Here is a 22468-nt window from a genome sequence, read left to right on the forward strand (position 1 = left end):
CTTAAGTCTGCCATGCCTGTTACCTTTAAAGTTAAGGGGGGACCACCCCCCTCCATTCCACAGTATCCATTGTCTAGGGAAGCAATAGAAGGGATCACCCCTATAATTGAGGCTTTGAAAAGCCAGGGTATTATTATTCCATGTCATCACTCTCCATGCAATACTCCCATTTTGCCAGTTAAAAAACCCAAGCCTGGGCCAGATGGTAAACCTGTTTATCGCTTTGTGCAAGATCTTAGAGCGATTAATAATTATGTTATTCCTAGACATTCTATAGTCGCAAATCCGGCTATGATAATTTCCTCAATTCCCTATGAATCTACATGTTTCACAGTGGTAGACCTTTGCTCTGCCTTTTTCTCCATACCAGTACATGAGGACTTCCAATATTTATTTGCTTTTACCTGGAAAAATAGACAGTGGACCTGGACTAGACTCCCACAGGGATTTGTAGACAGTCCCACATTATTTTCCCAAATTTTACAGCAGGATCTGGCCTCTATTACCTTTAAAGCCTCCACACTAGTACAATATGTTGATGACTTACTTTTGGCCTCTCCTAATGCTGAAATTTGTCAGGAAGATAGCCGTCACTTACTGCTGGAGCTGCACAAGAGAGGACACAAGATTTCCAAGACAAAGGTACAATGGTGTTTGCCCCAGGTAGAATATTTAGGATTTATTTTGGCTGCTGGAACTCGCTCTGTCTCTTCTAAGCGAGTCCAGGCCATTCAACAACTCTCTGCCCCCACTACTAAGAGGCAGTTGAGAGCCATTCTAGGAGCAGCCGGGTACTGTAGACAATGGATACCCTCTTTTGGTGAAATTACTAAACCCCTCATAGCTCTTACAAAAAGTTCTGTTCCAGACAGTTTACAGTTGGATCCCCAGCATCTCTCAGCCATAAAAGAATTAAAACGGGCCTTGTTATCAGCACCTGCCCTAGGACTGCCAGATTATAGTAAGCCTTTCACTCTCTTTGTGCATGAACAAAGGGGGGTGGCTTCTGGAGTCCTGACTCAGTCACTGGGGCCTAACCAGCGTCCTATAGCCTACTATTCAATTCAGCTGGACCCTGTAGCGGCTGGAGTGCCACCTTGCCTTAGAGCAGTGGCGGCCACAGCGCTTTTGGTAGAAAAAGCCTCTGATTTGGTCCTAGGTAACCCTCTAACTGTGCAATGCCCTCATGAAGTGGAGGCTCTCTTACTACGTCACAGGACACAAGCCTTTTCAGATCAAAGGCTGGCTAAGTATGAAATAACCCTGTTAGGTAATGAGAATATCACTTTAAAACGCTGCACAGTTCTTAATCCAGCAACACTACTCCCTAATTTACCATTCTCGGGGGAACCGTTGCATGACTGTGCTTCTTTAGTTGATATGGCTGAAAAACCCCGTGATGATCTTTTTGATACACCTTTAGAAAATCCTGATCTTGTCCTCTATACAGATGGTTCCTCATTTATGAGAGAGGGAACCCGTTTTACTGGAGCTGCTGTAGTTTCTGATTATGACACCCTCTGGGCAGCTTCTCTGCCTTGCCATTTTAGTGCACAGGCTGCTGAACTTGTGGCTCTTACACAGGCCTGTAATATAGCCAAAGGTAAGAGTGCCACTATTTTTACTGACTCGAAATATGGCTTTGGCATATGCCACTTTATTGGTATGATTTGGCGTCAACGAGGCTTTCTAACATCCTCGGGCAAGGCTATTGCCAATGGGGACCTTATCAAGGACCTCTTAGATGCCCTGAAACTGCCTTCTTCCCTAGCTGTTGTACATTGCCCTGCCCACACAGGGAATAGTGATCCTGTTTCAAAGGGAAATGCACGAGCCGATTCTGCAGCCAAGCTTGCTGCATTAGAAGCTCCTGAACATGTATTTAACCTTTCACCTTCTGAGGATATTCCTTCCAACCTAACCTATGACGATTCTGAAGTAGAAAAGTGGAAAAAGAAATTTAAGGCGAAACAGATCAATGGCATCTGGGTGTCTCCGGAAGGTAAGCCATTTCTTCCCCGGAAATTCTACCACCAGGTATGCCTCTCTGTTCACAGAAAAGGCCATTTTGGTACACAAGGCATTGTAGACTCTATTAAGAGAACCTGGATAGCACCAGGTGTGACTAATACAGCATCTCGAATCTGCTCGGGCTGCTCCACATGTCAGTCTTATAATCAGTATGCTTTTAAGGCCAAAGCTTATGGAGGGCGTCCTCTAGCATATACACCTTTTGAGCACTTACAAATTGATTATATTACTATGCCAAAAGCAGGACATTATAAATTTTGCCTTGTTATAGTTGATCAGCTCACTCGGTGGGTGGAGGCCTTTCCCAGCCCCCGAGCCACAGCTGCCTTTGTTGCCAAAATTCTCCTTAAAGAGATAGTACCTCGTTTTGGCCCACCAGCCCGCATCGATTCTGACAAAGGCACACATTTCACTGATTCGATTTTATCCCAAATCTACTCTTTCTTGGGAGTGACTCCAAAATTCCACACGCCCTACCATCCACAAAGTTCAGGCCAAGTTGAACGTATGAATAAAGAGCTTAAGAGTATGATTGGCAAATTATGTACTGAAACCCATTTGAAATGGCCTGATGTTCTACCATTGGCATTATTCTATCTACGAAGTAGACCAAGAGGAGAACTTCATATATCTCCTTATGAAATGCTTTTTGGTCACCCTCCTATCCAAGCTAAAACTTTTTCCCCAGTTTATACATCACTGGTGGGAGGTGATACTTCTGTTGCTTCCTATATACAGGAATTACAAACCAGGCTACGTGAACTCCATGAGGCAGGAGCTGTGGTCCAGGCAGGACCATTAGACTTTTCATTGCATAACTTCAACCCAGGAGATAAAATATATGTAAAGAATTTTCAGAGAACCAGTGGAACTCAACCTGCCTGGGAAGGACCTTTTCAGGTATTATTGACAACTCCTACTGCCATTAAAATTGGTGAAAAAGACTCATGGATTCATTGCTCTCATATAAAGCCTGCACCATTCATAGGTGAAGACATTTCAGATAGACCTGAGGTAGACGCTAAAGAGGTAAAAACCCTAACGATAGCAACTGTTAAAGAGCAAAGAAAGTTCAGAGGAAACAGGCAGTTCCCATTTAAGAATCCCACTGATCAGTTAAATGCTTTGGGACTCAGTCTTCGTAAAGTATCAGGAGACGGAAATTGCCTTTTTAGGGCTTTAGCAGACCAGCTAGAAGGTCACTGTAGAAATCATCTCAGACACAGACAAGAAGCTGCTTCTTATATGATTAACCATAGACAAGAGTTTGAGTCTTTTATAGTAAATGACTCCCCTTTTGAAGAATATGTTGATGAATTAAAGAAATTTGGAAAGTGGGGAGGAAATGATACAATTGTAGCATTTGCTAAGCAGCATCAGCTGAATGTTGTGGTTCATCAATTAAATCAGCCTTTATTGAGAATCAGTGGCACAGACAAAACTGATGCTAGAGAACTCCACATTTTCTACCATAAAGAACATTATGACAGCATTAGAAAGATCAATGACAATTCAGAAACCCCTGCCACTTTGGCATGCAGAGAATTGGGGAACCAGTTAAAACAATGTGGCATACCCCAAACTCTAGCAGCTTAAATACCTTAAAATTTAACAAGCATTTCCTTCCACAGGCAAAAGCACTGAAGCACATGGCCTAGTTTTCTGGCCCACCTCAATTTCTCCCACCCTTTTCCCTACCCTATACCTATTTTTTTTTTAATCCTTTTTGCTTTTTGTTTTGTTTTGACTTTTGAAAGGCACTGAAAAGACCTGGAATTCACCACACCTTTAAATTCTTTAAGAGCACAAAAGGGTGCTTAGCGAATCTTTTGCCTTTTATTTTTGGTTTTTGGTTTTGCTTTTTTTTTTTTTTTTTACTTTTGTTTCTTTTGCTTTTCTTTAAAAACCCGATTTTGTAAACTAAGTGACTTTTCAAAGACATTTTAAGTATATGCTATTGAATATCGAATCTTGCTAATTGAAGTCTTATTTCTTTTTGATGAATTAATCACCACTTTAAGTATCTGCTACTGTTATACTAGAGAATTCATGTATAAGATGATGTGGTCTACTTGCTAAAAGAAGATTATGTAATAATGTCTAAAAGAAGATTATGTAACAATGTCTAATATAATCAGCTATTTACATTCATTTATTATTTATATGTCATTATACTCTGGGTATGGTTTGGAATTATTGTATATATCACTAATATATTCTCAGTTATGCAGCATAGCACACATTTTTACCATCATATTGTCTTTGGTGAAATTAATGAGATTTCAGAAATATGGAAACTTATCATTTCAGAGACTAACTTGCTGTGAACTCTGATGCAGGCCCTGGAGAGAATATAAGGAGAGACAGGTATACATAAGTCCATGGTTTGCTTATGATGGTGACTATGTAGAGCACAATTACTAGGCACAGTCCAGTATTCATCCTCTCTCCCTCCTAATTTAACCTAATTTAACTGAACTTATTTATCTTTTTATCTCACTCAGTTGAACTCACCTGTGGCCTAGCACAATCACTGGCTGTCTCGGAACCATGAGATATGGTATGATAACCTTTCCATAACATTTTCAGGTGTCATGAACACATACTAAATTTGCTTTGATCCAGACACATGGTGGTAAAAAGTGTTACTGATTGCAAAATGCTATGCTAAGGTTTAGTTAAAAAAAAAAAAATACAGCAATTCAAACAGTTAAAGAAGAAATCCAGCTTTCCAGACCAGAGTCCAGAGTCCAGAATCCAGACCAGAGTCCAGAATCCAGTTTTCCAGACCAGAATCCAGTTTCCTCCTGATGACATCTTACCACTTCAAGAAGACAAGAGAACTCAGAGACTTTATATGAACTGTTTTGCTTTATTAGCTTTTACTATCTCCTTTCTGTTATATACTATCTGTAACATGTACTCTCTGCAGAGGCTCTCCCTTTGCAAGACAAATGTCAAAGCGTCGGTTCATGAGGAAAGAAAAAAAAATCGCCCCTCTGGACAAAACTTTCCTCTCTTCCTTTTCTGTATTGTTGTTCGCATATTATTAGTCAGCAAAGGTTATTATATTCTTTTTACTGTTCCATCAAGGAAACATTCCATTTCTTGAGGAAGCAAAGGGGGGAAATGTAGTAAAATATGAAAGTTTTTAACAGTCGGTTAGGATAACTGAAGGACGCCAGTTTTTCAAGGACCACCCTTTTGGGGAGGAGATGAACAGTCCGCCTGCTGCGCATGTCAGACTGCCTGCCGGGTTTTTTTTTTGACTTCCGGGGTGGAGAGAACGGAAGAGGCCTTTTTGCCTGCTTGGCGGGACTCCTGGCGGCGCAGGACAGACGGTCTCCCTCACTCCAAAGGTGGCCTTTTTTGGTTTGGTGAGTTTTTATAAGAAATATAGACTAAGCCTAGATTTAAGACGATTTCTACTGTATTTCTACTTTCCTATCCTTCTAATCAACAACACCTTATATACAATAAAGGCTCTATCTAGAAAACCAGAAGCTTCCATTTACTAGTCTGGGAGATAAATTAAGGGAAAAGTTAAGTAGGGGAGATTTATGATCTAATATCCAATTTTAAATTTCACAGCTGGAAGTATTCATCCCACCCATCTCGCTCCTACACCTGGCTTCTATGCTCCCTCCTATATGCCTGATGCCATGGACATCTCAATCCCATGCATCTGATTAAGTCTGACTCAGTTTCCTCCAATATGTTCGGTGGCATGGACATATATTCCATCCACCTATTTTAAGCCTGGCATACTGCATGGGCAGTATATATTGCTCAAGTGTGGGAATGCTCATATCCCATCATTTCTCTGTTCTTTTATGGTAACCCCCATAATTATCTCAGGTGTCATGATAAATACAGTGTTGAATTTGGCCTTGACACCTGTTACCAATTATATTAGATTTTTAAATTTCTCATAATGGCATGAGGATAATTAGGCAGATGATGCAAAAAGTGATAAAACAAAGATAAAAATTATTTTTATTAATTAATATTGCAGCAATTGTCTTCTCAATTACCCTCCATGAGGGGGGACTATAGTAATATTATAATTTTAAAGAATGTTTTAATTTTTGTTTTATTATATGTTTCATGTGTAACAACTAAGATTCTGAATTCCCTTAGACATGTTTTTGAGAACTTTCATTGTTTGATTTGATTATTGACAAAGCTATTTTAAAGTTGTGTTAAGCTCAATTTTGTAGGAAATTTTCCTGGCTGATTACCAGCATCCACACATCAACCCCTGAAAAGACTTCCATTCCATGACTACACCTAGAGGACATCTGAGAAAAGACTTTCAGAGACTTTAAATGAACAGTTTTGATTTGTTGTTTTTTTTCTCTTTCTGTTATAATATACACCATCTGTAACATGTATTCTCTGCAGAGGCCCTCCCTTTGCAGGACTAATGTCAAAGCGTCGGTTCATGAGGACAAAAAAAAATCGCCCCTCTGGACAAAACTTTCCTCTCTTCCTTTTCTATATTGTTGTTCACATATTATTAGTTAGCAATAGTTATTATATTCTTTTTACTGTTCCGTCAAGGAAACATTTTGTTTCTTGAGGAACAACAGGGGGGACTGTAACGATTGGAATGACGCCACCTGCTGGATACTTACTGTAGAAGAGTTCTGCCCATGAAGGGAAGGTCTTTGAGGGCAAGACCAGGAGTCAGGAAGTGACGCGGGCTAGTGGGAGGAGGAAGGAAGAGACTGGCGCGGAGTCTCGGGTCTCTCTTTCCTCTGGACTCTGGTGGAGAGCGGAGCTAGAAATGTGCTCTCCCTTTAATAGATAGGAATCTAGGCCTTTTTCTCTCTCTTTACCAAATTCTTATTCTCCTTAATAAATGCTTAAAAGTCTAACTCTTGCTAAAGTTTATAATTTATTGGCGACCACTCATTAGATATTTTAGACAGTTTAGCTAGAATTTTAACCCTTAACACTCCATATCTCTGGCTATTAAGTGGGCACGATTTTACTTGTGTTCCTGTTCTGGGGAGAGTCTGGAGGGGCTTGGGATTCCCACGAAAGAGAACTCAATATGCTGGATTGATGCTCCAGCTGGGGTGGGGTCAGGGCAGAGGGTAGGTGGCTTGGGGCTGGCCTCCCGGCAGCCTCCAGGGAATAAGTGACCAAGCCTGAAATAGCCACAGTTACAGGGCGGCACTCCCAGGCAGAGGGGCAGTCATGCTGGTGCTGAGCACGCCCCCTCATGGGGGTCATGAAGGCCCTGCTGGCCCAGGTGCTGGGGTCAGCTGGGAGGCCCTCCAGCAGCGAGAGCAAAGGTGCTGAGAAGAGGCGCTCGGGCCTGGCTCACGGGCTGCAGGGCGGGCACAGGCGGTGGCCAGGGCCAAGCCTCACAACTCGGTCTGAGTCTTCTGAGCTGCCTAGAATGTTTTACCACACTGAAGGACTTTACTGCACAGGGTTAGGTCAATGGGAGCCACTACCTGGAGCTTTCTGAGTGGCTGCATTTATACAAATCCATCTTCACCTGCTGCCTGCCCTCTCGCTCCTCCAGCCGTGTCCCCCCGATACCAGCCATGCCCTACAGTTCTGGGGGTGTATCAGGAGAGGGGCTCACATTTCCATGAGACGCGCCTTCCCCACAGAGCCTCCTTCTTCCACCATCCTTGGCTGTACCAAGATCTCCTTTTGTTTGTGACCTCCTTGCTCCAGCACCGAGCGTGGGCCAGGGCACACAGGCTGGGGCAGTGCCCCATGAAGTCAGAAATACGGGGCTCCAGGCCTGTCTCCTGTCACTGACCTCTTCTGAGCCTCAGTTTCCTCTCTGTAAAACGGGTAATTCTACCTTGGCAGGGTGGTTATGAGGGAACCTTAGGGCACCTTTAAGTGCTCTACAAATGGGAATGATTGTAGCGTCCTGGTGCACGTTTGCCTTTGCCGGCCAGTGCCGTGCCTGAAGATCCTAGCGCGCTTTCCTAGGGGCTTGCCCTGGGCTGCTCCCCACCAGGGAGGCTCGGTCTATTCTGAGCACAATAGGTTTCTGCAGACTTTCAAATACTTTTTAACCAGAGCAGAGCAAAGGGTTCAGACACTCCACTATTTACTGACAAAGCATAGACGCATGGGGCCTGTAGCCAAGTAGCCAACGTTGCCCCCCTAAGAATATTCTACTCGACATTCGGTGAACTGACTTCCAGGGGCCACAGTGGTGGGAGCAAGGGGGGAGAGGCCTGGCCTTGGCGCTCGGCTCCCTGGGCTAGTTCAGGTTCAGCCACATCCAGAAAACTAAAATGGTGGTGACGCTGGGTGAACTTGGAGGTCCTGGGCCCCTGGTGGCCCCAGGCCCCAGAACCTCGGAGTCACCTCCGCTCTGTGCCCAGAACCGGCCGCCCTTCTGTCGATGCTGCCGCCATCTTCCTCACATCTCATCCTCTTTCACCAGACTCTGGGAAAAGTCTCCTTAGTGGCCTCCTTCCTTTCAATCTCGTTGGGTTCCACATGGCTACCACTAAGACAAAGATAGGACCATGTCGCCTCCTTTCTCAAAAACATTCAGGGCTCCAACTGCCCCCAAGGTAAAACGCAAACTCCTTCGTCATTCAGGGTCCTTCTGCCCACTCTCAGGCTGCTGGGCCAAACTCGCAGCTGACTTCTGAGCTTGGCCTGCGCTCTCCTCCCTTCCTGAATCTGTGTCTCCCCCTCTCCTCATCCTGCCCGCCCTCTACCCGACAGTCCTTTGATGTGGCTCAGCCCACAGACCTAGGATTCCCTGAGGAGAAGGAGGTCTTGACTTCTCTCGTTTTCCTGGGCCCTTTTCTAGTCTTCTCACCAGCTCCGTCAAACTTGAATTTGCACCAAACTTTTCTACGTACATGTTGCTGTTTGGCACATAACGGGTGTCCCCCAAAGCTGAAAACAGCCCGAACTCTCCAGACTGAAGAATAATCAGAACATGCCCACATGCAGTGAAGCCAATTACTCTGATTTTGGCACTGGCTGGCACAGGGCATGGCAGCAGGGGTGAGAAAACCGAATGAAAGGAACCAATTGACATTTTGCCATCTCGCAGTCACTGTCAGGATCAGCTCCAGCCTCCCCGGCCATGGTGTCTGGTGCCGATGTGGGGCAAGCTCTTTGTGTGACCCCAAGTGTTGTCAGGGTGCTTATTACTATAGGCACAGGGACTGATCTGTTTGCACGGGTCCAGACAGAACTTTCACATTAGTAAATTCCTCTTACCAACGCAGGCTGGCCCCTCCTCTTAAAGAGCTGCCTCGAACCTTCAGAGGCGAAGTTACTTGCCCAGGATGATACGGCCAGTTTGTGTCAGAGGCAGCATTTGAAGCCACAACTCTCTGGCTTTGAGGGGCACCCCCTTCATGCATCAAATACTGTCTGAGCAAAACAACAACTGCCTATGTTCTCATCAGAAAGGTGGTGTCCACTCCTCTGGTCAAAATGGCCTTCAGTCCTACATAACCAACTGATCATCCCAAAGTGGCTGCCCCAGAGACACCTCAAAGTCCACAGATCCCAAACTGAACTTCTTGTCCTCTTCCTTCCTATCTTTATCCAAGGCAACCCCATTATTCTATAACCTCAGTGTTACCCTCATCCCTTACTCTCCTTCACCCCAAAGTCTAATTAGTTGCCATATTTTGACATTTTTGCCTCTCCCTTCTCTCCACTGCAGAAGTCACCACAGGTGCTCGTCACCTCTCCCTCAGACCACTGACCCAGCCTCTTCCTTGGCCTCCTGGCCTCAAGTCCCTCCCCACTCCTGTCCACCCTAACCACTACTGCCAGAGGTTTTCCTGAAGTGCATCTCTGACCACTGACTTCCCCACTTGGTCGACTCCAGTGTTTCTCATTGCCTCCAGATTCAAATACAGAGTTCTCTGGTCGGCTTTTACAGGATCTGGCCCGACACCATCTTTCTAGCCTGGCTGGATGTTACTTCACATCCTATATGCTGCCATATGGACAAATCAGCCCACCTGTGGCTCCTTGCTCCATCTTCTATCTCTATCCTCTTTGCTGGCAGATCCCAGGCCCAGAATGTACATTTTTAAAATGTTGTATTATATTTTTTACTTATTTTGTTAAACATTTCCCAATCATATTTTTCATTTATTTTCTTTATACATTTTCTAATTTTAATTCATTTTTTAATTTGTGGAGTAAAGCAGGCATTTCCATAACATAGTATAGTAAAAAAAAGATAATGGCACATGAAACTGCCAATTGATTATGTACAACTTGCTATTCCTTGTAAATTTATAATAAAGTTATACATACTTCTTTATTTCGCCTTCTCCTCCCCCATTTATACCTCAGAGAGTAACTTTCTTCCTTTGAGTCACAGTGGGAGCTTCACTTTCTTTTTTTTTTCTTTTCTTTTTTTGGTGAGGCATTTGGGATTAAGTGACTTGCCCAGGGTCACACAGTTAGTAAGTGTCAAGTGTCTGGGGCCGGATTTGAACTCAGGTCCTCCTGACTCCAGGGCCAGTGCTCTATCCATTGCCCCTAAGCTTCACTTTCTAAATGAAGTTTTTTTTGATCCCCTTGACTGTGGGTGACTTCCCCTCAAACTACCCTGTGTTTACCTGCTTTGCGCTCATCCTCTTTCTTTATTCCATATATGCTTCCTCGTCGCCTCCCTGGTTCGAACGGAAGCACTTTGTGAGGATCACTTCAGTTATTAAATCTGTATCCTCCAACCCTAGCGTACAGTAGGCCCTTAATTAATGCTCACTGACTAAACTGGCCTGAGTTCTCACAATCCTTTTCCACAGTATTTAATATACTCCATCCTCTCACTGTGCGGACCTTTACGAATCACACCCACAACAACACAGTGCATGTTTCGGGAGTTTCCATTATATAAATAGAGCAGCTGCCCATGCTGTTATTGGAGGTAAGCCACTCCAACGAATTCCAACGTGTAAACATTTTTAACCATGGCACGAGAACCTAGAGAGAAATCAGGAAGCACACAGCACTTTCTTGTGCCGCTGCTGCTTGAACATCCTAAAAAACGACTCCTTTAGGAAAGAAAGAGAAGTCATTTCTTCTGGCTGACTTTTTTTTTTTCCCCCTTTCAAGAAACAACTCACAAAAACACCAGCACAGACCTAAGAAGCAAAACGAATAGTCCAAGAGTCTCCACTTTGGTGAACCACGGAAGGCCCAGTTAGTCTTTAGCAACACTGGAGGATGGGTTGAAATTCATATGTGGGTCTTGTTTACTCAAGATTAAAAAGCGGGGGGGTAACTGAAAACCAGCCCTTCTTCTCAGGCTCAGAGGCAGGAAACCAGGAGACCAGAAGAATGCAAATGGAAGGCAGCTAAACACAGTCTTTATACAGAACTTGATTCCCAGTGGTGCAGGAAAGACTGCAAGCTCTCATTGCCTGGAACGCTCAGACAATATTTTCACTTTTCCAGGTTCAGTCATGTTCGTTAGCATGGCCTCCTCACTTATTGGTGAGGGGGAGGGTGCTCTTTAAAATATGTTTTCCATGAAAAGAAAAGGGCTTTTTAAGAATAGCACCCGTGTGATCCTGGGCAAGTCCTTTTACTCTTTAACTCATTAGGGAGGTGACTCTGGAGAAGAGGCAGGGAACCCGAGAGGTTTCAACCCAACAGACCCAGAACACTGACCTAGCGAGTGCTCTGGATTTCAGCCCAGGACACAGAGAGGTTGGCAGCGATGGAACAAGCAAGGATCTGGGCAGCTCAGAAGGAAGGAAGAGACACCTTAAGGAGCACATCGTGACTTACTTCACGAATATGAAGGGTTTTTAAGACGCTTGTTTTGTTTGTTTTCAGAGGGTAGGACTAGGAACAATAGAAGCAGACTTGATTCAGAGGAAAGAACAGCTCTGCACTCCTAAGAGCTAAGCCATGCTTTAGGAGGCGGTAGGTTCCCTAGCAAAGGGTCTTCAAACAGAGGCTGGATGGCTGCTTGTCTGGGGTGGTGTAGACAAGAGGGTCCGGGTCAGGGAGAATTCCAGGATCTTAGCACTCTCGTCCAACTCAGGGATTCTGCAACTTTCCCTAATCCAGTTTGGCTCAACAGGAACTACCTAATTTGTCACTAGGTAAGTAGGCCGAGATGAATTCTTACGATAATGAGGAAAATAAACAGAATTTGTTGCGGGTTCTAGATTTAGGAAAATCTAATTAAAACATTATCAGCAGCTAAATTAGTATGTGCAGTCTATCTACCTTCCAAAGGGAAACCTTACTTATTTTTATCTTGAATCATAGGAACTTATCCAACTGTAATTATTGACCTGGAAAAAATAATCCTCTCTAGGTTAATATCTTTGTGAATCATTCTTGGTCTCTGTATTAAGTCTCCATCCATTAGACAGAGATTTTCACTAAATGTCAGGATATAAAATTACATAGAGCAAACCTCATTAAATCAAAACAGAATGCTCAGAGGGAAAAGAAAATTTGAATCGCATTTCCTGCTATTTTTATAAATAATTTTCTACTGAAATCTTTTGTTTTTACATAACCTACATTTCCCACTGTATCTCTTTCCATTATCCTTTTCCCAGAGAGCCATCCCATATAATTAAGAATTTTTTTAAGTGAAAAAAAAAAAAACCCAGCTATTTTTATTAAAGGAAAATAAGGCCCCTGGACAGGGTGAGTAATAATTGCTTTAGATTATGCAGTATTTGGACTTAAGTCAGATTTAAGGAGGATTCATCTATTATGACAAATCTCTTTGTGGCATGCACTGGGCATTTGAAAAGCAGAGCATTAGCTAGCTATGGAAGAAGTGAGTTTATTCATGACACTCACTTGCTTCTTGGATAAATGTTCTTTTTCTTCTTCCCAGTGTCCCAGATATCTTCCCTCTGGGATACTCTCCTCAATGTGAATTCCCAGAAGGTGGCTGCTACTTTAGGGTCTAGGGCTAACTCCTACTGCTACAGCCCATGAGCTTGCCCTGGCCTGCTTCCTATGAACAATCGGTCATTAGATTCAATGAGCTTTTAGCAAAAGGATTTACTAAGATGGGAGCTGAGACCAGTTTGTACAAAACATATTCTCCCAAAGCTGTGTTCACTCCTCTGTATATACACACATAGTCCTTGGGCTGAGTGGGTTCAAACTGAGAATACAATGGTGCTGAAGCATGTATGTAGGATACAAGTAAATCAAAAAAGAACAAACACTTCCTGTTACTACAGGGCCCAGAAGTTTTTCTCTTTGTATGGTCCTCAGGTAGCCACTCTTGGGTACAGTGTCTCTGCAGGATGGGCAGCTCACTTGGGCTGCCAGGGTCTGGCCCTTTTTTTTTTAAATAAATAAAAGTATTTTATTATTTTCCAGTTGCATATAAGGATAGTTTTCAACATTTGTTTTCATGGATTTTTAGTTCCAAATTTTTCTCCTACCCTCCCTTCTCTCCCTCTTCCCCAAGACAGAAAGCAATCTGATATAGGTTATTTATGTACATCACACTAAACACATTTCTGCATTAGTCATCTTGTGAAAGAAGAATCCGAGAACGAGAGAAAAACCTCAAATAAGAAGGAAAAAGAAACAGCCCCAAAGTAGAAACAGTCTGGTTCAATCTGCATTCAGAATCCACAGTTCTTTTTTCTGGATGTTGAGAACACCCTCCATCCTGAGTTGTTTGAAATTGTCTTGGATCGTTGCACTGCTGAGAGGAGCCAAGTCTATCCCCATTGTTCATCACACCGTGTTGCTGTTACTGTGTACAATGTTCTGGTTCTGCTCCTCTCAGTCAGCATCAGTTCATGTAAGTCCTTCCAGGTTTCTCTGAACTCCTGCTCATCGTTACTTACAGCACAATAGTATTCCATTACGTTCATATACCACAACTTGTTTAGCCATTCCCCAGTGGATGTGCATGCCCTCGATTTCCAATTCTTTGCTAGGTCTGGTCCTTTCTTGAACCCATCACTGGCTTTATTCTTGGTTCAGAGGAGTCATATTCCCTGAAATGGCTTCCTTCTTTGGGTAACTCTCTCTCTCTGCCCATCCTCAGGGATGTTCTAGTTGAATTTGTTGTCTCCTAAGGCTCTACTGACTTTTTTGTTTGTTTGTTTTTTGTGGGACAATGAGGGTTAAGTGACTTGTCCAGGGTCACAGAGCTAGTGTCAAGTGTCTGAGGCTGGATTTTAACTCAGGTCCTCCTGAATCCAGGGCTGGTGCTCTATTCCCTGTGCCAACCAGCTGCCCCTTCTACTGACATTGTTGATGGGGTGGGAGGAAGGAGAGGCAGTCACCCCCTCACTCCTGCTGACCTCTAGTAAAGATGAAGGGCTCTGTCTCTTGAGCCTGGGCTCCCCACCGAATTGCTTCTTTTATATAAAGAGTGAAATGGGGGGCAGCTAGGTGGCACAGTGGATAAAGCACCGGCCCTGGATTCAGGAGAACCTGAGTTCAAATCCAGCTTTAGACACCTGACACTAGCTGTGTGACCCTGGGCAAGTCACTTAACCCTCTTTGCCTCAGTTTCTCATCTGTAAAATGGGGACACACTGGAGAAGGGAATGTCAAACCATACTCTGGTATCTTTGCCAAGAAAATCCCAAATAGAGTCATGAAGAGTTGGACACAACTGAACAACAACAGTGGGGAGAAAAACTCTCCCTTACACCGATTACATTCTGGGATTCCTGACTATACCACCTAAGGCTATCAACTAATTCCTGCTTAGGTAATGATAATGATACAGATAAAGATAATAAGGTATAGACTAGATACTACTTTCAGGTTTGCAAAATGCTTTCTTCATAATAACCTGGTGAGGTCCATACTCAATGCACTAATCCTTGTGCCAGGGCCCTCGGGACCTCGGAAGACAAAGGTCTGAATGGAGAATGTCAGAATCTGAGTTTTATACAGCCATATAGTGGCTCCTTAATGTGAGTTAAGACACCGAGTCCTCATGGTTTTGTCTGTGGGAGATTGTCTTTAACTCTTGTAACTCAGCTTGGGAGAGCTCTCAGAGGCACCGGGAGGTGTCAGACACAGGGTTTGAGCACTCCACACCACAGACCCCTCTGCTTGTGTTTTTATGTCATTCTGTATGTACACACAGTCTACCCTCTCACCCTGAGGCAAGAGCAGCCTCTGTCTACAACTGGATGTCTATGCTTTAAGTGGAATTTAAGTGGCTTCTCGGTAGAGTGCATGTCTTGGGTGATGATGCAGGCTACTCTACATACTCACAACAGTTATAAAGCAGAAGTAGCGGCTGGGGTTGTGGCAAGAGGATGGGCTTTGTTTATTTTATCTTATTTATAATATTTTAATTTTTCCCCAATTATATGCTGAAACAATTAAAAAAAATTTTTTTTAAGTTTTGAGTTCCAAATTCTATCTCTTCCTCCCTAGGCTCCCCTTCCTACTCCCTGAGACAGGAAGTAATCTGATATAGGTTATACTTTCCAATCATGTAAAACATTTCTATATTAGTCATTTTGTATAAGAAGTCTCAAATAAAAGAATGAAAGAAAGAAGGTGAAAAATAGCATGCTTCAGTCTTTGTTCCATCAATATCAGTTCTTTCTCTGGAGGTGGAGAGTATGCTTCATCATTAGCACTTTGGGACTGTCTTGGATCATTGTATTGCTGAGAATAGGTAAGTCATTCATAGTTCTTTATTGCACAATATTGCTCTTACTGTGTACAACATTCTCCTGGTTCTGTTCACTTCACCTTGCATCAGTTCATGTAAGTCTTTCCAGGTTTTTCTGGGGGCATATTGTTCATGCTTGCTTGCTTCCTTCCTTCCTTCCTCTTTCTTCTGCTCATGATTTCTTACAGCACAATAGTATTCCATCACAGTCTTATACCACAGTCTGCTCAGCCATTCCCCAATTGATGGGCATCCCTTCAATTTTCAAGTCTTTGATACTACAAAAAGAGATGCTTTAAATATTTTCTGTACAAATAGGTCCCCCTGCCTTTAAAAAGTCTCTTTGGGATACAGACCTAGCAGTGGTATGGTGGATCAGAGGGTATGCACAGTCTGAGAGTGCTTTGGGCATAGTTCCAAATTGTTCTACAGAATGGCTGGATTAGTTCACAACTCCACCAACAATGTATTAGTGTCCCAGTTTTCCCATACCCCCTCCAACATCTGTCATTTTCCTTTTCTGAAGTAGCTGCTGCTGATTTAGTCACCCCAAGGTTTGCTGCTGACTTGTTGGGGCACGGCCTGCACTGCACTCTAGTCTAGTGTGTCCTACTCTGACTCTGGTGAGATGGGTCTTGTCTGACAATCTTCTAAGTTCTCTTGGTCTAGAAATTGTTTCATTCCGACCTTTTGTTGGTTCTGCTGCTCCAGAGTTTGTTTTGAGGCATTCTTTAAAAGTTGTTTGGAAGGATCTTACGTGAGCTGATGATGAGTGAGATGAGCAGAACCAGAAGAACATTGTACACAGTATCATCAACATTGAGTGTTGACCTACTGTGATGGACTATATTCTTCTCACCAATGCAATGGTACAGAAGAGTTCCAGGGAACTCATGATAGAAGAGGATCTCCAACAACAAGAAAAAAAAAAAGAACTGTGGAGTATAGATGCTGATTGAACCATATTATTTCTTTTGTTTTGGGTGCTGTTGTTTTTTTTTTTCTATTTTGAGGTTTTGCATCACTGCTCTGATTCTCTCTTGTAACAGGATTAATGCAGAAATAGGATTAATGTTATTATGTGTATATATATATGTGTGTGTGTATATATATATATATATATATATATATAACCTATATCAGATTTCCTGCTGTCTAGGGGAGGGGGGAGGGAAGGGAGGGAGGGAGAAAAATCTGAAATTGTAAAGCATGTATAAACAAAAGTTGAGAACTATCTTTACATGTAACGGAAAAAATAAAATACCTCATACATTAAAAAAAAAAAAAGTTGTTTGGAGGGGAATTTGGGAGAGCTCTGGTGAGTCCCTGCTTTTACTCTGCCTCCTGAGGATGGGCTATATGTAGGTGAGAATGTAGAGGCCATCTGTCTGCTTCATAGCTGGGAACCATGTCTTAGGGGAGCAGCCTGTTAGGAGGCCCTTGGTCATGCTTCTGGTGCTGGGTTACCTCATTTCCTGCCAGTTCAGGCTGAATAAAGAGAGGGGGTGGAAGACAGTGGGGGCCTGTGGTCATTACTGTCACCCCACACAAAGGAGGAAAGCAAAGAAGGACTGGCATGCTAGGAATTCACAAGCTCTAGTAAACCCCAGCCAAGGGCTCTGACCACCTGCCTCCTGTCAGAGGACCAGTGGAGCTAAGCCAGGAAGACTCATCCATAGGGCTAGCCACAAGAACCCCTGAAGACAATCTACCCAGTCAGAGAGAGCTCTGGAGCATTGTCAATGCAAAACACATCCCCACTAACGAAATCACCAATCCTCACAGTGTTAAAAGGATACATTTAATAAATGGGAAATGTAAATCAGTTCAATTAATCAATAAGCACCCAAGTATCTACTATGGGCCAAGGTAAGACCCTGAGCTAAGAGCTGCTCTCGCACAAACGTGCTCTCACATTTACACGCATTATCTCATTTAAGCTCCATAACAACCCTGTGAGGTAAGTATTGAAAAGTATTATCTCTATTTTACAAATGAGGAAACTGAGGCTCAAGAGAAGTTAAATGATCTGAGATAACCACATAACTGTGAAGCTTCTCACTATATTTAACAGTGTTTTGGTCTGGTCTTTTGGAAATGGTCTGTATTGGTAACTCGTGTGAAGGACTAACCAGAGACAAAGCTCTGGGCTTCCGTCTGGGGACTCAGATGGGAAACTGAGGCAGCACCTGTGCCTGCAAAGGGGCAGTGCTCCTTCAGGGTGGGTGACAAGGCCTGGGTTTGGCTAGAGTGAAGAAGGGAGATAAGGCTGGTATACAAACGCCCATTCTTTAGTTATTCCGACTGAATTACTGAAAAGGCACTTAAGGGTTTCCTAGGTGCCAGACACTAGTCCAGGCCTTTGGGAAGCAATCCCTGCCCTCCAAGAATGCAGATACTAACATCAGAGACAGCACACGTCAGGAGCGGTGGCCAGGATTTTTTGGCCAGGAGAGTGATAAGATGGATGGGGAGTGGAACAACAGGACGGCTGATTGACATTTCAGGGGCAATGATGGTCTATATTTGATTAGTCTTCAGAACAAGAGGGAAGAGGACGGATGGGACATAGGTGGCAGCCAAAGATGGGGAGGGAGCAGCCCAGGGCTCTCGGGCTGAGGGCTTGTCCTGGGTGTGGGAAGGGGGAGGCAGAAGGGATGGCCAGGGGTATGGTGGCCAGGGTGAAGAGAAAGGATATGCATTCCAGGCAAAGAGAACTGTGAGCAAAGGTAGAGGATGACGGCCATCCACCAGCCTAGTGGGAAGAGAGGCACGGAGACCGAGGAGGTCCCTGTTTGTGAGGGAGGAGGTGTCTTTTAGGAAGAATAAGGTGAAGGAAGGATTAGGGCACAGGGAGGGAGATCCTGGAGGCAGAGCAAGCAGGTCAGAAATGATCACAAGAGTCAGGCAGAGACTTCTCACGGGTCTGGACCAAGAGGGTGACAGGGAAAGGAGGTGAGAGAGATTTCTGAGACAGAAATGACAGACCGTAGCCACTTATGGGAAAAAGAAGGAAGCAACAACCTTGCCTTCAAGGTTTTAAGCTTGAGTGACTGACTGGGAGAAGGCAGTACCATCAACAGAAAATGGATGAGGAAAGTGGTTTTTCTGAGGGAGGAGATATTGTATTAAAGAGGGAATGAGAAGACTCCTTCATTTACTTCCTTCTCCTTTTTGTCCTTCAAAGCTAGCCTATTTTAACAGCTCATCTGATATTTCTTAAGTGACAGAAAATCTTGAAAAAATGTTTGAAACCACACACAAAAGATAATTTTGAGTTTCAGTCGATTACTCTGCAAGTTCTAAGGAGCTGCCGTAAAAGCAGGGCCGAGCCCCGCACTGGAGAGGACATTCACCTCCACTCGCCCACAGCTCCTCTGGACTGCAGGGCTATTTACAGTCATAATGGGAAGTAAATTCTCAGAAACATGGTGGGACACCTTGGAATTAAAAACAAGTCTGGATTGCTGAAAATTTCTGCTCCATTGTGACTACAGAATTCCTGTCTTCTGAGACTAAGGACTTTGTGGTAATTTGGCTTCATTCAAAGGGAGCGTTCATTTTCTAAGCTATTATCTTTGGCCGGTCGATCACCTCGCTCTTGAAAGAAGCACTCAAGGAACTGTCATTAACTCCATCTTCCAGAGGGGTGAAGGGCTATAGCTGGACAAAGCTAACATTGTCCTGGGCTGCATGGGGCGGTCAGAGCCCAGAATGAGGGAGGGGACTGTTTGACCATGCCTTCATCAGTCCACATCTGGAGGATCACTTTAGGAGAGAGGCCGAGAAGCTAGTGTTCCTTCAGAGAAGGGAGAACTGGTGACCAAATCACTTGGGGATCACTTCAAGATGTTTAAGCTGCAGAAGAAAGGGCTCTTGGAGTGACGCACGATGATTCAGGTAGACAAAGAGCTGTCACATAGAGAGGTGGCTCGATCGGCTCGGCCCTGCCTCAGAAGGCTGAGCTGGGAGCCACAGCTTCGCAGAAGGATTTCTGGAGGGGCTGGAGGCCCACTTGTCATGTGAACCCCCATGCTGAGGTTCTCTCCCCCTCGGAGATTCTATGATTAGCAAGTGGAGGGTTGAAGGATTTTCATAACCAAAGAGCACTAACAGATAGGGACCTGAAGGAAGTCTCCCTCTCCTGGACTTGCACGGACCTCGGCCCAACCTTTTTAACAGACGATTTGGATGAAGCCAAGAAGGTGGCTGGCTGGCACGCTTATCTAGTTCTTAGATGGCTCAAAACAAACAGGATACAACTGAACAGAGGGAGATAGAAAGGCTTACATTTAGGCTAAAAAAAAAATCAATGACTCAACTATAGGATATGGGAGACCTGGGCCTCATAGAAACACCACCTCCTACAGGAAGCCCCTCGTGATTCCCCCAAACACTGCTGCTCTTCTTCTCAAGGTGTCTTGTATTTGTTCTCTTTATATTTGTTCTACATAAACTCCCTTTAGAATGTAAATTCCATACATTCTTTGTGTCTGTCAGACTTGGGGGTCCCTGGGTCAGAGGGGCCCTTGAAATAAAGACTAGCTGACTGGAACCAAGTTAAAACAGTTCTGAGGTTCTAGCTCAGGCCCATCAGATAGGTAAGATGGCAAAAGAGCAAAACAGCAATTGGTGGAAGGGATGTGGGAGGGAGGGTTCTAAATGTGTGTCCAATCTACCATTCTGGAATCACAGCCAGAGCGTCACAGAATCTTACACGTCCTCTGACTCAGTGATACTCCTGTCGAGCTTCCATCCCGAGAAGGACAAGGCAGAAAGGACTCCTCACTCATAAGAATGCCTCTGCTCCTGTGTTCTGTGGTTTATAAGTATGTTGGCATGTTGCTGCCCCCGGGGCTGTGAGCTCTGTGAAGTTATGGACTGTCTTTCTGCCTTTCTCTGTATCCTCTGGCATATAGGGACACTTAATAAATGCGTTTGATTTGACCCGAATGGCTAAACAAATTTAAACAAATACTTGAATTTAGAATACTTTACTATCACATAACAGATGCAGAGAAATATGGAGCCTTGTATGAACTGATATAAAGCAAAGTTAACAGAAACAGAACAAATTATTCAGTGACCGGAATAATAATGGGGGGTGGGGTGGGAGGAGGACGCTGAGAGACCTCAGAACTTTGACTTCAGGATCCAAAAGGCTGAGAATGAGATTCACCTCACGTCCTGGTGATAGGTGATGGGCCAGATGTACAGAGCCAGACCTCTTCTTGTACCTGGTCAAGCTGTTGATTTGTTTTGCCTAACGACATGTATTGGTTACGAGAGAGTGCCTCTGCTCACTAGAGAATGGTGACTGGTGGTGTGGGCAGTAAGAGACGCGAAAGAAACGGGCCCCATTTTAGTCACTGAAATGATACTGATTGCAGACTCTTACTGAACAAGTTGGGGAGGTTGTACTCATGTTCAGTACTACGTTTTCAATAAAACAACAAAAAAATAAGGTGAAGTTGTCACGCAGCAAGAGTAAAGAAATGTAGAAACATAAAATATAGATATTATATAGATATAAACATGTGCGTATATATCTATATATATATATCTCTGTACAGACACACACACACGGATATCATCAGGGTGGCCACTTCCTCTAAGGCCCCTCTGTGCTTAGGAGACTGCCTCGAGTTGCTGTGGTCAAACAACTGCCCGCAAGGTAGGCAGCCCCCCTTACGGGGATGGCTCTCTGGATAGCCCCGGGACCCTGGATAGCAGGGTCATGACTGCTCTGAGAAGCCTACTGGACAGACATATGGCCACTTACAACAGGCTCCATGCGCAGTCATGATTAATGCTCATGGGAAATTAGTACCATGGAGCAGCTGCATTGTTACTGTCAGCTGAGGCAAGTCCCTTTCTCTTCTCTGCGCCTCAGTTTCCACATCTGTAAAATAAGAGGGCAGCCAGGCTAGACAATCTCTACGGATTCCACAGTTACTCGGCTTATTATCCTCTGCTCAGCAGAGAGCCAACATCCCAGAAACAAAGAGATTTGCTGCCAGTCTATGCAGGGGAAGACAATCAGGGTTGTTTGTCAAAGCAGACTCACCTTGTCCCGCAGATGGTGTTCTGCAGCTTCAATATTCAAAGGATCATCAAAATTCAAAAGGTCCTTAAAAGCAAGAGAAACGGTGAGTGAGTCTGTGAGTGTCACAGGTGAGGGGACAGCAACTGTACAGTGAAACACCCGCAGAACACGAGCTACCCGAGAAGGCCCCAGCAGAGCCAGTACCTGAGTTCCCTGGCTGCCGATTCAGAGAGAGAAAGAGAAGAAAAGGCCCCATGGAACCAGAACATTGTCATGTGTGCTGTGTTAACTTAGAAACCACAAGTGTCACATGAATGTCTCAGGTGGTAGGGACTAGGCTGTAGTACACAAGCAATGCCCTGATATCAAAAGACCTGGGTTCAAATTCTGAACCAAGAGGGAGGCGTGGAGGGGGGTGTAATACAACTCACAGGGCTTTTAATGAGGAAGGCAATCACTCTGCAAGCCTTATGGCACTTCTTTTTTTTTTTTTTTTTTGGTGGGGCAATGGGGGTTAAGTGACTTGCCCAGGGTCACACAGCTAGTAAGTGCCAAGTATCTGAGGCTGGATTTGAACTCAGGTACTCCTGAATCCAGGGCCAGTGCTTTATCCACTGCGCCACCTAGCCGCCCCCCGCCTTATGGTACTTCTAACATTGGTGTGCCCTATTCTGGTGCCACGTCTCGTAATGGGGTAAGTAGAAATAAACATTCTCTCATAATAAGCATTTTTACTGCTAAGTGGCTAAGAACAGGGCTAAGAAAAATGA

The 22468-nt window shown here is 44.1% G+C and overlaps 1 protein-coding gene across 1 annotated transcript in view; it reads right to left on the reverse strand.

Annotated features, from left to right (window-relative positions):
* UBE2F (ubiquitin conjugating enzyme E2 F (putative)) overlaps nt 1–22468 on the reverse strand; it is a 130937-nt gene that overhangs the window by 5768 nt on the left and 102701 nt on the right. Inside the window, exon 9 of the mRNA XM_043964521.1 lies at nt 21720–21782. Coding sequence (XP_043820456.1) covers nt 21720–21782 — 63 coding nt within the window. The remainder of the gene's footprint in view (nt 1–21719; nt 21783–22468) is intronic.

This window comes from Dromiciops gliroides, chromosome 4, assembly GCF_019393635.1.
Source record: "Dromiciops gliroides isolate mDroGli1 chromosome 4, mDroGli1.pri, whole genome shotgun sequence".
NCBI lineage: Eukaryota > Metazoa > Chordata > Mammalia > Microbiotheria > Microbiotheriidae > Dromiciops > Dromiciops gliroides.